Source organism: Bactrocera dorsalis, chromosome 1 (genome assembly GCF_023373825.1).
Source record: "Bactrocera dorsalis isolate Fly_Bdor chromosome 1, ASM2337382v1, whole genome shotgun sequence".
In the NCBI taxonomy this organism is placed as follows: domain Eukaryota; kingdom Metazoa; phylum Arthropoda; class Insecta; order Diptera; family Tephritidae; genus Bactrocera; species Bactrocera dorsalis.
In genome coordinates, this window is record NC_064303.1 from 37,050,052 (window position 1) to 37,067,144 (window position 17,093).

General features: G+C 35.5%; 1 protein-coding gene across 4 annotated transcripts in view; it reads left to right on the forward strand.

The window, feature by feature from the left end:
• The window catches only part of LOC115066384 (lachesin-like), a 50,049-nt gene extending 33,149 nt beyond the window's left edge, over positions 1 to 16,900 (forward strand). The window contains exons 6-9 of one of the 4 annotated variants that reach the window (XR_007421168.1): positions 564 to 713; positions 10,360 to 10,506; positions 16,173 to 16,705; positions 16,768 to 16,900. Coding sequence is in view for 2 of the 4 variants with exons in the window: in XM_049445928.1 (XP_049301885.1) it covers positions 564 to 713; positions 8,677 to 8,766; positions 10,360 to 10,506; positions 16,173 to 16,348 (563 nt within the window). In the remaining 2 variants the exon portion in view is untranslated. Of the gene's footprint in view, positions 1 to 563; positions 714 to 8,676; positions 8,767 to 10,359; positions 10,507 to 15,999; positions 16,127 to 16,172 lie in introns of those variants that run through there. The other 3 variants (XR_007421169.1, XM_049445928.1, XM_049445929.1) reach the window with 3 other exon arrangements.
• Positions 16,901 to 17,093: the final 193 nt, after the last annotated feature.

Here is a 17,093-nt window from a genome sequence, read left to right on the forward strand (position 1 = left end):
TTGATAGTTCATCCATCGTGGTTATTTATAACGAATCATCGACCAGGTCGGTGTTTGGGTACTGATATTTCATGACAATTTACAATATTTTTTAATAGAGTCAGCAATCTTCTTCATTAAAAAAAACACGAAGTTAATCAGCTTTACAAAAAACATCTGAATATCTCAAAATTACTTCTAAAGATGTTAGTTAACTGATTAGTAGTACTACTGGTATTTACAATACTCGAAAATTTTTTAAAACGCCTGAATGCAACAGATGTTGTAACCCAGATATCGCCAGAAAAAATATTGAGAACCTGTACTGTTATATATCTACAAAAAAAACTCAACTAGTGTACCTAAGTGTCCATCTGTCATAAGTAAAAAAATAAAATCAGGAATATTTTATTTTATTTGGTGAATTCTGTTACATATTGAATGTAAATATATTGATGGACAACATGTATCCAGGTTTATAAGTTTTCGTATGCATAATCATAAACACTTACTCGTAAAGTTGCTTATACATACATATATATACATATCTTATAAACACATCATGTTATGATTTTAATTTACAGCTGAACACTTTGCATCCGAAACTTTTGAAAGAGGCTACAAAATTACTATGCGATTAACCATAAAATACGTTGACACATCAGATTTCGGTTCTTACCGTTGTGTGGCGAAGAATTCTCTTGGTGATACGGATGGCACGATTAAACTCTATCGTAAGTTAACGATGAATATGAAAAACCAATATTCTTACACAAATACGTATAACGCATTTGCCAAACACTCTAAATTATACACTAATATATATATATATGTGAATTGCCATTGGAAATTAGGTTATTAAAAAAAAGAAGGGCGGTGAAATACAATATTATATTACTTTGGACAAATTTAAATTACGCGCGAAAATCCATTCGTTAAAATATTTTCATTTTTGGTTAGTATGACTGTCAATGTCACTACAAAATAATCATTCATGTTTAAATATATGTAAGTACATAAAGTGCATTCGATGATTTTTACGATGAGTGAAATTATTTAACAATGAAATTCCATTAAATTTTGTGTGTGGAATCTGATTTATGATGCTGAAACGATGAAAATGTTGGAAATGCAATCAGTGGTATTGTTTGTCGCGAGCAAGTGTTTTTGATTGGTACAAATTATTCAAAGAGGGTCGAAAAATCGTTGACATCGAACCACGTCCAGGACGGCCATCAACATCAACTGGTGATCAACACGTCAATAAAATAAAGGAACAGGTGCTTGAGAAACAACGATTAGCAGCCAGAGATCTTACTGGCATCGTTGAAATATCGGAAGAATCAATGAAAACCAATTTGAAAGATTATTTAGGCCTAAGAAAAGTGAAAGCACAATTGATTACAAAATCACTCAAGATTTTAAAAAAACAGCGACGCATTAAAGTCTTTGAAACAAATATTACTGACAATGTGTCTTGGATCTATGCTTACGACCCGGAGGCAGATGATCCCGGTAAGCCGTTACGTTGACAGTTTATCTCGATTATTGAGCCCAATTTTTTTCCGACTGGCCAAACTGTCGGCAAGGAATACCATTTGAGTGGTATGCGCGAAACTATTTGTAAAGAATGGGCTGGAATTATGGGCCGCAAAATCTAATCTGGTCTAACGATAATGCAACGTCGCATAATCTATTATTTCTTCGTGAGTTTATCGTTAAATTATCAACCAATAGCGTTTCGCAACCACCTTATTCGCCTGATCTAGCTCCGTGTGATTTGTGGATATTCACCGCAACTGCTCCGGGGATACCATTTTGAGTCAATCGTAGACATCAAACGCACATAGAAGGCTATTCCGGAAAGGACTTTAATAACTGATTCGATGAATGTGAAAATAAAATGCACAAAGGTCACTATTTTGAGGTCGACGACAAAGAGTTTGAAGAATGAATTAGGATTTTTTAAAAGATGAACTATGTATGTTTTACTATTCTTGGCTAATAGTGGTACAATAGACGTACTTGGATTACAGGCCGGTGTCTACTGTGTTAAAATGCATGAACATACTACATATTACAGTGAGCATATAAGGAGCGTTCCAAAGTAATCAAGAATCTGCGTTAGAATCTGTTATATTTATCGACTGTTCAGTGAGAATTTCATGACATTTCATTGATTGGAAGTGAAGTTATTGCGTTTTAAGTGTCAGTAAGCCAAAATTAAATTTTTTAAAACTTTTACCGAAACGTTTCAATTGATGAAATATGTTTATAGCGATGATTGCCTATCCCGTAACAGAGTGCACGAGTGGCTTCAATGCTTTGAAAGTGGTCGTGAAATGACGATCAACATGTGGGTCAATCCAAATCCGTAATCACCGGAAATTTCATCGATACTGTGCGTGAATTCATAAAAAATCAGCCGAAATCATCATTGAAATTCATGGAAATGGAATTAAACATCTTCAAAACATCGATTTATCACATTTTGATTGAACATTTGGGCTTACGAAAGATGTGGGCACGGTTTGTTTCGCACAAATAGACTGACGACAAAAAATTGCTCAGAATCCTACATTCGAGCGACGCTTGTGACCGATTATTTGAACAAAAATCGCATTTTAACTATTAACCACTCCCCGTATTCACCTGATATGACACCGTGCGACTTCTTCCTTTTCGAAAAAATGCATTTGCTCATGAAAGGAAAGCGTTATGCAGACATAGAGGCCATTCAAAAGACAAGTACCGGCATACTGGCGGCCATACCGCGCAACGAGTTAAATAACTCGTTCGACATGCTTTTGGGCCGTGCAAAAAACTGTATTGAACCAGAAGTAGACTATTTTGAATAAAATGACTTGATTTTACCGAAAAAACCTTTTATTCTGTTTTTTTTTTTAAATCCTGTTAATTTTGGTAATAGTATATGATTGTACATAATGAATCATATACTATTACCCTGTAGTACTCCACATAGACTTTGTAGTATTTGCTTAATTACACAAAGATGACTTTAATAAATATAGCTGAATTTTGTAGAACAAACAGAGTAACCAAAAAAAACTTAAAGAAAACATACGCAAGCAAATATATACGAGTACTAAACTAAAATTTGTTCGTACATTCTAGGAATGTATTGGTCTAGAAGCCAAATTTATACACAATTGTACTATATATGTATTTACTTACATAAGATTATTTGTATTGTATATATGTAGCTTTTGCTATTCTGCATTTAGCAGAATTACAAAATGTCGAATTCACAGGGAATATTTAGCCACTACATGCTTCATACATACATATGTATGTAGGTGCTTATAAAGTTGTGATTTTTGGTGCATTTCTTGAGTCCTTCTTACTTGACTGTGTCTAAGCTGACAGCATCTAAAGAGTATTGCATAATTAATATGGCACTAATAGTAATGGAGTAGAACGATTGTATACATACATATGTACTATACAGCTACACTCCAATCCAAGCATAAGCAACAAAACAATTGTGTAGATGTTTTAGTACTACTTTGAATTTATATACCAAATACTCGTATGTTGGCCAGGATCCTTAGGCACTTAGGTAAATAGTCAAGTCGCTGTGTAGTTGACCAGCTTTGAAGCAGGTGTTAGTTATTAAGTTGGGTGTTGGAAATTAAGTCAAAAGATTTCGGTTTGCAAATAATTGAATTAATTGATATGCCAGATTGCAACATAAATATTTACTAATGCATAATGTTTACAATTATATAGGGATAACTTATTATTTTTACTTAATTAACTAACTTATAGTTAAGAAGGACTACTAATTAAAATGACATGAACGTTTTTTGATTAATTGGAGAGCTACATGTATTTAAAATAATACGTACAGTAAGTACTGTTAAATACAGCATACCACTTAAGGGGTATCAGTGTGACGCATGAAAAATTACTCGATTTTCGTAATTTTTTTTAAGAGAAAGTACGCAATTGAAAATTTCGAACTTCTTTGAACGTAACAGAGTATATTTTCAAGAAAAACAGTGCCCCAACTGCTGGCATGATTATGGCCAAATGAGTAGCTGAAAAAAAAATTGAAAAGTCTATTAAACTTAAAGATATACAATTAATGAATGAATCTTTGAAAAATATCGAAAATCAACAAAATGGAGTAATTTTGAAAAAAACGTGTTTAAAGTTTCACTTATATATGATTGCACCTCCGAGCACTATTCAAGATTTCACAGGATATTCATGGAAATATAAGCTATCGAAAAAGCAAATAAAAAAATTTTTTTTTTGAAAGTGTCACACTGGTATAGCCCCTTAATGCGAGAGGAAAAAGAAAACTTCTAAAATGTTGTTGTATATATAGATTGTTATTATTTTAGTCAAAAGTTTAGAAGCCACAGCGGATTAATTTTTAAATTTATGGTTGGTGTAACTAAAAGAAAAAAAGCTTTCCAGAAAATGTGAACAAAAGAAGTCAATATTTATACTATGTAAAGTGTAATAAAACTAAATTCATTCTTTTCCCAATAAACAATATGTATGGTTTTATCTTTATCGGGTTACATTATATGGAGTTAGAAAATAAGATTTCGCACTAAAAATTCTCAGACAGCTAGTGATTGGATGGCACAAGTAAAAAAAAACATATCTTATACGTATGTACATATCGTCACCTGAAATGCAAAATAACATTTTCGGAAATTTACAGTGGCATGAATGAAACACGAAATAAAATGGAACATGGGTGAAACAAAATATTAATATTGGTTAAAACTGGTTTAAATATGACCGCAGAACCAGAAAATGTGGAACATATGTAATACTAGCTGACCCGGCGAACTTCGCCCCGCCCAATTTTTATTTTTTTTTGGAAGTCATAGACTTGTATAACTTTACCACAAATAATATAAACTTCAAACAACGCATTTTCATTTAATGTTTTTAATGTTTGTAGCGCCATCTACTGTAACATACCGCACTTACTCAATACCGCTGTTAGCGCCGCCAACTGGTGGATAGCTCTTTGCTAATAACAAACAAATAATTTGCAATAAATAAATAATGCGACTATAAACTCTCCTTATAAACTATCCTATCTTTCAAGTTGGACTAAACGGCACACAGTGTTAAAAATTTCATTAAAATCGGTTCAGTAGTTTAGGAGTCCATCGCAAACAAACAACGTGACACGTGATTTTTATATATTAAGATTATGTATGTAATTTCAATTAGTGAAGCGTAATCAATAAGACACTCAATTTCAAATTTTTTGATGATACGTTATTTTGCATTTCAGGTGACGATATATAAAAATGAATCGCAAAATGTGTTGCTAAGCACATCACTCAACAACGTCTGGCCAATTTTGCCAATTCCTTTTTTCAAATGTTCACTGAAGTTTAAAGATTTTTTTTTGCGGCGAGAAAAATCTGAATAATTGCCGAAAAACTCCTAAAAATGAATGTTTGTTTGTTGGTAACGCCAAGAGAACGACTGCACCAATCTTTATGAAATTTTCAGAGGGTCTTTGTTGTGGATCGGGGATGGTTTAGAAATAAAAATACCTTATACTTTTCATGAGGAAAAGTCGGAAAATTGGACTATTCCAAAAAGTAACTTTTTTCATACAATTTTTTTTTTAATTTTTTTTGTTTTCTTTTTCAATATTTTTATTTGTATTTCAATTTATTTGAATCATTCAATTTCGGTCGATTGTTTTTATTTCGGCTATTCAAAAGAAAAAATATTGAAAATTATTTAGTGAAAACTTTATGTGCGTTTCACACAAAGTGATCAATTACAGATTGAAATTTGTTACGAAACAACGAAGAGGTCGCGTATGGCAGCCCAAGACACATGAACGAGTACTCCCAGGATGCGATGACATACTTGTGGAATTATGGACCGCGGTCAAACAGCAAAGCATGACTTTCGCGAAGATCATTTCGACATATCAGACTTCAAATAAGCGTCAATTTACATTGTATTCGCTTAGAATTTGGAAATGGGCAAATTCCGGTTGATACATCCAGACGATTGATATCAATTTCTCCTGCCTTTTGTCAATTCTCTTTAACGAAAGATGAACTCATCACGAATGTTTATGCGAACATTGGCCAAAGTATCGTAACTGCGATTACTTGAGTGCACGCGCAATTTTAGCTGCTAAAAATACCGCTGTTAATAACTTAAAGTGGAAGATTCAAAGTCAAATTCACTCATACAAATCGATCGATCGTATTAAGAATGAAACCGAAGCCGTTAATTATCCAGTAGAATTTCTAATTCCTTTGGAGAGGCTTGGTACGCCGCAGCATCATTTGCGTTTTTAAAATTGGATCTGTAAAAAAATCGAAAATAAATGATTTTCATCACAATATAAATTCAACTTTCTTTTCATTTCAAAACATATAATTTCACGCAGGACAACGGCTGCGGGGCAGCAAGTATTATAATATATTCATTTTTCTTCAATAAAGGTGAAATTTCAAGCTGGGCAACTGAAATCATTAATAGTGTTTACGGTCTTGTGGTGAAATGGGGTAAAATTATCCGTTGTAGGACTTTAACCAATTCGTATTCTTGCGTTCTTGGCGCGCACCCTGGAAATGTGAGTAACCCTGTAATTCACCACGGAGGATGAGTGTCTAGCTATAATCCGCATCAGAGAAAAAATGTTAAACATAAGATCAATTTGCGCCTACGCCTAGACGGAAGAGTACGACAATGTGAACAAACATGCCTTTTTTGAGCGCGCTTACGACAAGTGCCCCCGCTACGATCTGAAAATTGTGCTTGACGATTTCAAAGCCTGGGTCAGCATAGAAGGCATCTTTGGTACAACGTTGGAAAATTCAGCCTCCATGGCGAAACCGCTCCAAATTTTTCAGGGCCCTGAAGTATGGTTATCGGTAGTACTAGATTCCAGCACAAGAAAATTCATCAAGCTGGCTGCCTCCGAATCGGCGATCGGTCTCTGGAGTTCGTAACCAAATCGATCATGTTGTTATAGCCCGACGACACGCCTCCAGTTTTATTAACGTGCGTACCTTCCGAGGACTTAACGTCGACTCGGACCACTATCTTGTTATACCGAAGATATGCGCTCGTCTCTGTACAGCAAAGCACGCACGTCAACAACCTCAAGGAAGGTACAACGTCGAAAACTTACTATCGCAACCGACAACGAAACGGTTTTCTACTCAACTTGCACTCTTGCCCTCTGAAAGTACTCATCAGCCACTCGGTATGAGGGAACTGTGGGACGGCATTACAAGCTCCTGCCATGTGGCTGCAATCAAAATCATTGGTTTTCGTAAGGGTCGAAAGAACAGCTGTTACGATGAGGACTATGAGGACAGCCTACCTCGCAACGAAAGAGGCCGAAATGCGTCATCTTGAGAAGTTGGCCGTCAGAGGTAATGCACGATAACTCTACGTAAAGATGCGATGACTGACGGATGGTTTCGCATTATGAGCTTACCTACAAAATTGCACAAGTTATCAAACAAAACGGTTCTTATTAGATCTTAACTAAATCATTTCAACATCTTGCTCATGAATTATATGACTACTTAATGGATGTTTTTACTTGACCTCATAAATCAAAACTTGTTCTTGCTAATAAAAAAATATATTAATGAATTATTTTCCAAAAAATGTTTGTGTAGTATATTCGCTACTACACATAGGCTGCTATATATATTTCTGGACTAGGCAACACTAAGTGTTGCCAGGTGCAATCTGACATTTCCATTGGAAAGTTTGACATTTTTTAGCATAACATCACTCAGAACGTTTTGTCATTTAATCGTGAATTGTTTTATTTACAGGGAATTAAAAAATTCATCTCGGCCAAAAAATGGAATTAACTCGTGAACATTTTCGTGCGATCGTTTTTCACAACTTTCGACGTGGATTATCACGACAAGAGTACACCGATGAACTAAAATCTTTGTATGGCTATGAAGCACCATCCTATAGCACTGTGAAAAACTGGTACAACGAATTCAATCGTTGCCGACGCTCACTCAAAGACAAATTCCGTGAAGGTCATCCAAAAACAGCCGTTGTGCCAGAAAACATCGATGCCGTACGTGAACGGATAATGCAAGACCGTCATGTAACATACCTTCAGATAGAGGCATGCCTATGCATTTCTCTCACCAGCATACATTCGATATTGCATGAACACCTGGCCGTAAAAAAGGTTTGTTCTCGTTGGATCCCGCACAATTAGACAATCGCTCAAAAAAGGCTCGTGTGGATTGGTGTAAAGAAATGCTGAAAAAATACAATCGGTACAGGTGACGAATCATGGATCTATGCGTATGAACCCGAAACAAAACAGCAATCGACCATGTGGGTCTTCCAAGACGATCCAAATCCAACGAAAAAAAAAAACCATTTTCGTTGATAAATATGCCTATTTTCATTATTAGGCCAGAAATATATATAGAAGCCCTCGTATGTTTAATCGAAGTACAGTAATTACAAATTGCCCTAATTACTTAGAATCTAACAACAAAACATCATAAACACTTGTTATACATACATATGCAATACTCATTGGATCCTTTCACTCACTTAAATACTGTAAAAGTAAACTCTGCCGCTTGCAATTCAAGTCATATAACAACTATACTGCACTCGACTCTTTTTCACTTTCCTTGTCTCTGTTCAATATTTTATATTTTTTCATTGCAGATATTCCGCAAACAACGACAGTAACCACATTAGCGCCTACTGTGGCTCTAAATACCGTGCCAGTAGTAGTTACGAAATACAGCAACAAAGGTATGCATAAATTCAACACAATTATTTCGTATATTTTAGTTTAATTCGCTGCTCCTCGCATGTTCTCCTCCTCACAAGAACTAATATAGATACAATTATGTTCATAGCATCACAAGTCCTTACGCTTCCCCTAAGACCCATAATTTAACTTACCTGAGCATGTCCCTCAACTACTTAACACAACACATCGTTTACGCAGAAGACACTATTTATCATACATACAAGTACATACATTCGTACTATATACCAATATATTAGGTTGTCAAATGTCTCACTTCCGTTTTTTAACTCCTAATTCAATGCTTTATAAAAAGTGTTACTTTGATCGAATTTAGTTCAAATGTGCGCCATTTCGTTCGACAATCTGTTTCCATCTAGATGGCAACTTCATAATACCCCCCTAGTAGAAGCCCCCCTCCTTATTTGCGAAGAACTCGGACAGCCACTTTTTACAAGCCTCTTTTGAGTTCAACTTTCCGCCAACAAGGAATTTCGCCATGGACAGGAACAGGTGGCAATCACTTGGCGCTAAGTCCGTGCTATATGGTGAATATGATAAAACCTCACATCCGAGCTTCCGTAGCTTCTGATGAGTCATCAACGAATTGTGTGGTCTGCCGTTGCACTGGTGGAACACCACACCCTTGCTGTTGGCCAATTCTGGACGCTTCTGGTCGATCGTCTGCTTCAAGCGGCCCAATTGTTCGCAGTAGATGGTAGAATTAAGCGTCTGGCCATACGGGAGCAGCTAATAATAGATGATTGGCCGTCAATCCTGGCTTGGCCACTGTTTGGAACGATTCACCGACCTTCGACCACGACCTTTTTCGCGTAATATTGTGGCATGCGATCAATTTTTCGTCGCCAGTCACCATCCGCTTCAAAAATGGGTTGAGTTCGTTCCATTTCAGCAGCATATCGCAGGCATTGATTTGGTCCAGAATTTTTTTTCGCCTCAAATCGTGCGGCACCCAAACATCAAGCTTTTTTGTGTATCCAGCCTTCAGCAGATGGTTTAAAATGGTTTGGTGACAACTTCCATCTTCTGGGCGGTGTCACGAGATGCCACATGTCGGTCTAACACGACGTTTTCCATGATTTGATCGGTATTCGTCGTCACAGGTCTTCCGCCGGGTGGCTTATCCATGGTGTCGTTTTCAACCGCTCTGAATCATCAAAACCATTCGTTCACAGTTCGAAGTGATAGAGTATCATCCCCCAAAACAATATTAATCTCACGGAACGTTTCTCTAGCGGATTTGCCTTTAACGAAGGAATACTTTAAAATAGCGCGAATTTCGGCGTTAGTGAACTCCATGTTTACACGTCTATAACTGTTGAACGCAATATCCAAACTAATTATGCATAGCGTCATTTTGTAGGTTATGTCAACACCTTTCAAAGATGTATAATACTGCCAGATACGAGCTCTGTACCGCTTTATACATAGCTGAATTTCAAAAGACAAAAAGGCGGATGGGAGATATTTGACAACCTAATATCAGTACAAGCAGACATTTTAATACATACATTTATCTATCTAATTTCTTTTAAAATGACAACAACAACTCGAATGGGTGCTCGCGTTAATAGATCAACGATTCAGTAAAAAAATTCACCGCACAAAATCGAATGTTGCAGATATATCATCGCCATCATCCTTGAACAATGTTTATATTGGTGCCACATCGAGCTTATGGAATTCACAAGACCACGGTACAACAAGAGAGCATAATCAATGTGAGTACATTGTAGGGAGATGATACTATATTCGGTATTTTCAATTTTTAGAAGAAAGCCTTATATGAATAGATCTCAGAAAATTTTCCATACTTTAATATTTTTATATAGTACTAATTTAATACTCTCACAGGAAGCGTAATCTTATACCGGTATTGCTCGAGAGCTAAGTTAATATGAATATTTACTGGAAAATTATAAAGGAATGAAAAAATACACAAAAAAAAAATGTTCTGATATAATTAAGTGCCGGTACTTAACAGTAATTATTTCGAAAATATTCTAAAGATTTTTTTGTCCAGTCTTTTGTTTCTGTTAGCGAGAAACAACTCATTCGGTATTACCAGTTTGGCATAAGAAGACTTCATGGTACAAATTCGTTAAGTTTTTACGTTTTAGCGGTGCTTAAAAGAAATAAATAGAAGCAATGCGTTGATCAGCGCCAATTAATCAAATGGAAGAGACACCTTTTCCACATTGGTCGAGTTCGAGGCCGACGTAGTGACTCGGCAAATGGAATTTTTTAATTATCTGGTAGCAACTAATAATTAAACCAACACAAATTTAAAATATCTTGAACAGGCAAGTACTTAGACAGGCAAAGTGAAAATCAAGGGAAATCACCAGAGGTTACGGTTTACTGAACTGTACTGATTCCTAAAATCAATTGCATAGAACTCTTAGAAAAAGGTTCTTCCCACAATGGTAAGAGCACCTATTTATACAAGTGACAAAGTTGTCCATAAAGATCTACAGTTGCACACTGAACTAAAACCAACTTAAGGAATTAGCAGTTTCTTGCGATTCTGTTGATGGAAGATCCATAAAAATTTACTTGCTTTCTAACTACTAGATATTAGACGACACCGTCGGCTAAAAATATTCCACTCACAATTTACTCCCTTTCCGATTTAATTAATCTCAAACTTTGAAAATTACTCTTTAAAATAATTTATTTATTTATTTCTAAGAATCATTTTGCATTAAAACTTGGTAATACTGGGTTTATACTTCTATAAGAAGACAATAAACGCTTGTTGCTTTCGATTTCATGAATCCCCCAAACTGTAGTAAAAATAATGCAAAAGTAACATAAATATATTTTGCATTCACTTTAAACATATTTTCTATCGTATCTTTAGTTTTAATGTTTGTGCACACGGTTTGCATTCAACAGTAGCGCCACATTTGCCACTACGGCAATGTGACAAACGATTATGCCACCTGAGGTGTCAATACTTACTCCCGGGTAGCAGGTGACTGATCTTTTTTCATGTCACACTCAACGCCATAAACCCACTAACAAAAGATGTCAGTTACTATTGTGCCTGCCAATATCGCTCACCCTATAAAGGGAAAGAAAAAAGCATAGAAAATGCATTTGCATGCGGGAAGTTGCAGCTGGCGCTTTGAGAAGCAGACATATCAGGAAGATGCGCATAAAGTCATGTGAAGTAGATAAATAAGTGAGAATTATAAATTTCCATAGGATAAAGTAAGAGTATATAAGCTGAGAGTTTGCCAACTCGCTCCGCTTGCGTAAGTGAAAGGTATATAAGAGTTTCCCTTTTATACCCTGAACAGGGTATTTAAAGTTTACTACGAAGTTTTTAATACCCAGAAGAAACGGCTGGACCCAATAGAATATACAGAAAGGAACAAAAGTCTGCGAGAAACACAGGTCAATTGAAAAATACTAGAATTTATGAAATTTAGTTAGCCCTAACTTTCTAAAGTGCGCACTCATAATTTTTAAACCTGTCATATCATTTTACAAGGTGCTTTCCAAAGTAAACAGGACTTTTTGAATCTAGCGCCCCTGGTGGCACCATCTATATGTAAACTAAATTGTAAATTGATGAAACGAGTTTATGGCGATGATTGCCTATTCCTTAGCAGAGTACACGAGTGGTTTCAACGTTTCCAAAGTGATCGTGAGGACAGAAATTACGATCAACATGTGGGCCAATCAAAATCCGTGAAAAAAATTTCAAAATACAACATTCGAAGGACATTATTAAAGATGTCAATAAGGACAAAATTTTCCTTTACAATATTGTGACTGGTGACGAAACGTGGAGTTTCCAATATGATCCCGAAACGAAACGTCAGAGCGCTGAATGGAAGGCACCGGACGTTAATGCGGTATTCTACCTTGGAGTTTTGAAGCGTTTGGTGTACCGCATTCGACATATTCGGCCCGAATATCACGAAGATGAAAGTTGGCATTTATTGCACAATAATTGCCGTCTCATGGATCGACGCTTGTGACCGATTATTTGAACAAAAATCGCATTTTATCTTATATGATACCGTGCGACTTCTTCCTTTTCGGAAAAATGCATTTGCCCATGAAACGAAAGCGTTATGCAGTCGTAAAGGCCATTCAAAAGGCTTGCACTGGCATACTGGTTGTCATATCGGCTAACGAGCAAAAACACTCGTTCGTCATGCTTTTGGACCATGCAAAAAGCTGTATTGAAGTAGAAGGAGACTATTTTGAATAAAATAAATTGATTTTGTCGAAAATTTTTTTTTATTTTTATTTTATTCAATATATATATTAGGGTGATTCAAAAAAATTTTTTTTTTTTTTCAATTGGTACTTGCAAAAATAGGTTCCTAGACACCTCTAAGAAAGCTTCTCCAAATATGAGATTTTAATTGTAACGGGAAGGTCCTCCGCCTAACGGTTTTCTATTTTTTCTTTTTATCAGAAAAATTTATATCTCGCTTCCAACTACGTGAAAAAATATCTTGTTAATTAGGTTTTGTAGGAAATTGAATGCCCTAAAATATGGTCTCTTACGATTTTTTCGTAAACCCAATCGTTTAAAAGATATTAACAGTTAAAATTTGATGATTTTTGGGAAAATTTTTTATTTCTTAATAATTTTATAACTCAATGAAAAAAAAAATATATATATATATATGTAATTTACAGGGTTTTTGAAGTATGTTATTGGAAATATATTTCCCACAAAAGTTTTCAAAAAATTTAATTTTTTTGTATTAAGACTTTGGCATCTTTTATTTCTTTTTTCCACAAGAAATTAATATTTACCTAGTACATATTGACATTGAGAAGCTAATTTCTCTTAGAAACGAGCAATAATATTTCTGTCTTTTCATTGCCCATATCTGGTGATTAGATTTCCAGCTGACGGCTGAAATGTCGTTGGATGGACGCATTAATCGGCGTTTGGCACTGGTGTTACAGATTCACGCACTACCCTTCGAGCAAAAGAAAAACAACGACAACATGCTGCCATAAAACAACATATGTATGTATGTAAATATTTGCTTGCATTCCAATTTCCACGCTTGTTCATAGTTGAGAGTTCTGGATATAGTTCTTTATTGTTGTGTTTATTTTCCACACTTTTTTGTTACTCTTCTTGCCAGATTAGATTGCAATTCACTGGCAATTCTTCGTCGCTTATTGATGACAGCTATGACTATTGCAGCGTAGCGTCACTTCTCGTACAATGAGAGAGGCATGAACCGCTGTGGCGCTTAGTCGCGCTTGAACACCAAAAATCGGCTACTTTTCTTCTCGATTGGGTTTTGGCATTTATTTTAGTTTTCCGACTATATTGGAAAAAAATGTATATACCAGATGTTAAACTTTAAGATGAAAACTGAGAGTTTTGGTGACATATTCATTCTGAAGAACTGCCTATTCATCTTTTAAGCAAATGCATATATTTGATATAAAATTACTATTTCAAAATTTTCATTCTTATATTTAATAGTATAAGTATATATTGTATATATGAGTATATATAAGTTGTCTTTAACAAAGTAATCCTCCTAGGCAACAATACACTTGTGATAACCTAAAGTCTTCAATCGAATCCAAACGGTTTCCCCGGAACCGTCATTTAAGTTTGTTGAATAGCCAGAAATCACAAGGATAAATGTCAGGCGAATACAATGGTTGAGGCAAGATATTGTGTGAAAGTTTGGCAAAAGAGAAGAGTTGTCGGCTAAACTCAACTCTCAACTAGTATTCCTTGTTAGCAGTTTGGCCGGTCGAAAGAAATTCGCAGTGCATCTAAAAAACTGTCAACATAAGGTTTTTGGAATGTAATTGGAAAGCCGAAAATGCAGCGTTCGTTAGAGCAGAGGTACGCAATTACTCGTAAATTCTGTGCGAAGCTAGGTAAATCTGCGACAGAAACGTTTTGTATGATCAAGCAGGCATACCCAGGTCATGGTTTAGCATGAAGCGGTGCACCAGCCCTTTTGGAGGGCCGGGAAGACCGTGCTGGGAGTCGACAACTACTGACTATGTGACTCGTGCGCGCAAAGTTTTGAACTCTGACCGTCGACTAAGTATTGGTTTAAGTACCCAGATGTTACATTTATGGAAATCTGTGGCTCATGACATTGTGACGGAGCACTTGAACATGGTCTCAAAAGTTCTCATTGACGACTAGAAATTGTTGTAGAGTGAAAGCGTGCCAAGAAAACTTGGACATATGTGAAAGTGATCCCCAATTTTTGAATAACGTAATCACAGGTAACGAGTCATGGATGTTTGAGTACGATAACGATGAAAAGCAAGCATTTTGAGATGACAGAGAGGATCCAAGCAGCATACACCTCGGCTCTCAAGACTTTTCCGGAGAATGCCTTCCGTGACGTCTTCAAGACTTGGAAAGCGCTGCATCGACGCAGAAGGAGCATATTTTGAAAGTTTTTAAAAAACTGTAATGATTGGTTCAATAATTTTTTTTAAATCGACTCAGTCCTATTACTTTCCGGACAAACCCTGTAACCTTGATTTTTTATCTGTTATAACGTCGGCTCACCTCTGCCATAATTTCGTAAGCATAGATCCCAAGCTTATCGCCAGTAATAAAATTTTTCATGGCATCCTGGTAGTCGGAAAGCATTGTTTCACAGTCGGTAGCGCCACTCGGCTTTCCGAAAAAATTTAATTATTTTAGAACCAATGATGCTTTCAAAATGCTTTCACTTAATCTTTCGATATTCTAACAAATCCAGGAAAATCACTGACTATTAATCGTCGCTTCTCAAGCACCAATTCCTTTATTTTATTGACCTGTTGATCGCCAGTTGATGTTGATGGTCGCCCTGGAATCAACCTCGATCTCGGGTTTTTGAATAATTTATACCAATTAAAATCCAATGCTCGCGAAATATAATTATCACTGAAGGACTTTTTCAATATTCTGAACGTTTCGACACGAGAAATTTGATTCCGCTCACAAAATTGAATTAAACTTCTTTGTTGAATAATTTCACTTATCGTACTTTAGAAATACAAGCGTATACTAGACACTAAATATTATTTTGATGCGACTTTTGGCACAGATGTCACTGACAATTGTACCGACATAGAAAAAAAATATTTCGGGGAATAGATTTTCGCGCAAGATTTAAATTAAAAAGTCTTACTGTTTCTTGCCCACATGAATATAAAATATAATAATCTTGAAAAACAAACTATTTCCTTCTTTCTAGCTTTACTTTGTAAACCCGAAATGACGCTTTACTTTGTAAACCCGACATAGAAAAAAAATATTTCGGGGAATAGATTTTCGCGCAAGATTTAAATTAAAAAGTCTTACTGTTTCTTGACCACATGAATATAAAATATAATGATCTTGAAAAACAAACTATTTCCTTCTTTCTAGCTTTACTTTGTAAACCCGAAATGACGTCTAATGTACTCTGCGCCACAAAGCCAGCTGACCACCTGGTTTCACCTGCAGTGGACTCTTCAAACGCCTTCTCTTCCAATCATAATTCATATCTTAATGCAGTTTGCTGGACGTATCTCCTTCAAGGATTATACATGTTATTTAGGTGACCCGAGCGTCTTCGAACAAAGGTTTTTTACTTGATATAAAGTAGAAACGAAAGTATTCCGCATTATAGTCGCAAGATCTAAAATTGTGACAAAGCAGCTATCTTTGCAAGTATATGAGAAGATAAACTAGAGGTGCCTTTGAAGATATAAAGTATAAGTAGTGGTAATAATAGAAAATCTGTGGTGCATAAATAATACTACATACGATTTGAAGATACAATTGTCATACTGCGGTGACCTCGTCCAAATACCATCACATATAGTAAATTAAATATAAAGGAGTTGAAAATCTGTACCATTGTTTGAAACGAAAAATTTTATAAGGAGTCCACATAAATACCAGGGAAGTATTATTTAGTAAGTCCTTAGAATGAATTTTAAACCTAAATATTCTAAATTGTTTAATTTTTTCTCTACAGCACTACGTGAAGAACTTTTTGAAATAATGTAGCAATGAAGATTCGCATAAAATTAGTTGTGCAATAAAAAGCTTTCAATATTTGTTGTAAGAAGAGGAATATGCTGAGAATACGAGTACTACATAAAGGGTGATTTTTTAAGAGCTTGATAACTTTTTTTTAAAAAAAAACGCATAAAATTTGCAAAATCTCATCGGTTCTTTATTTGAAACGTTAGATTGGTTCATGACATTTACTTTTTGAAGATAATTTCATTTAAATGTTGACCGCGGCTGCGTCTTAGGTGGTCCATTCGGAAAGTCCAATTTTGGGCAACTTTTTCGAGC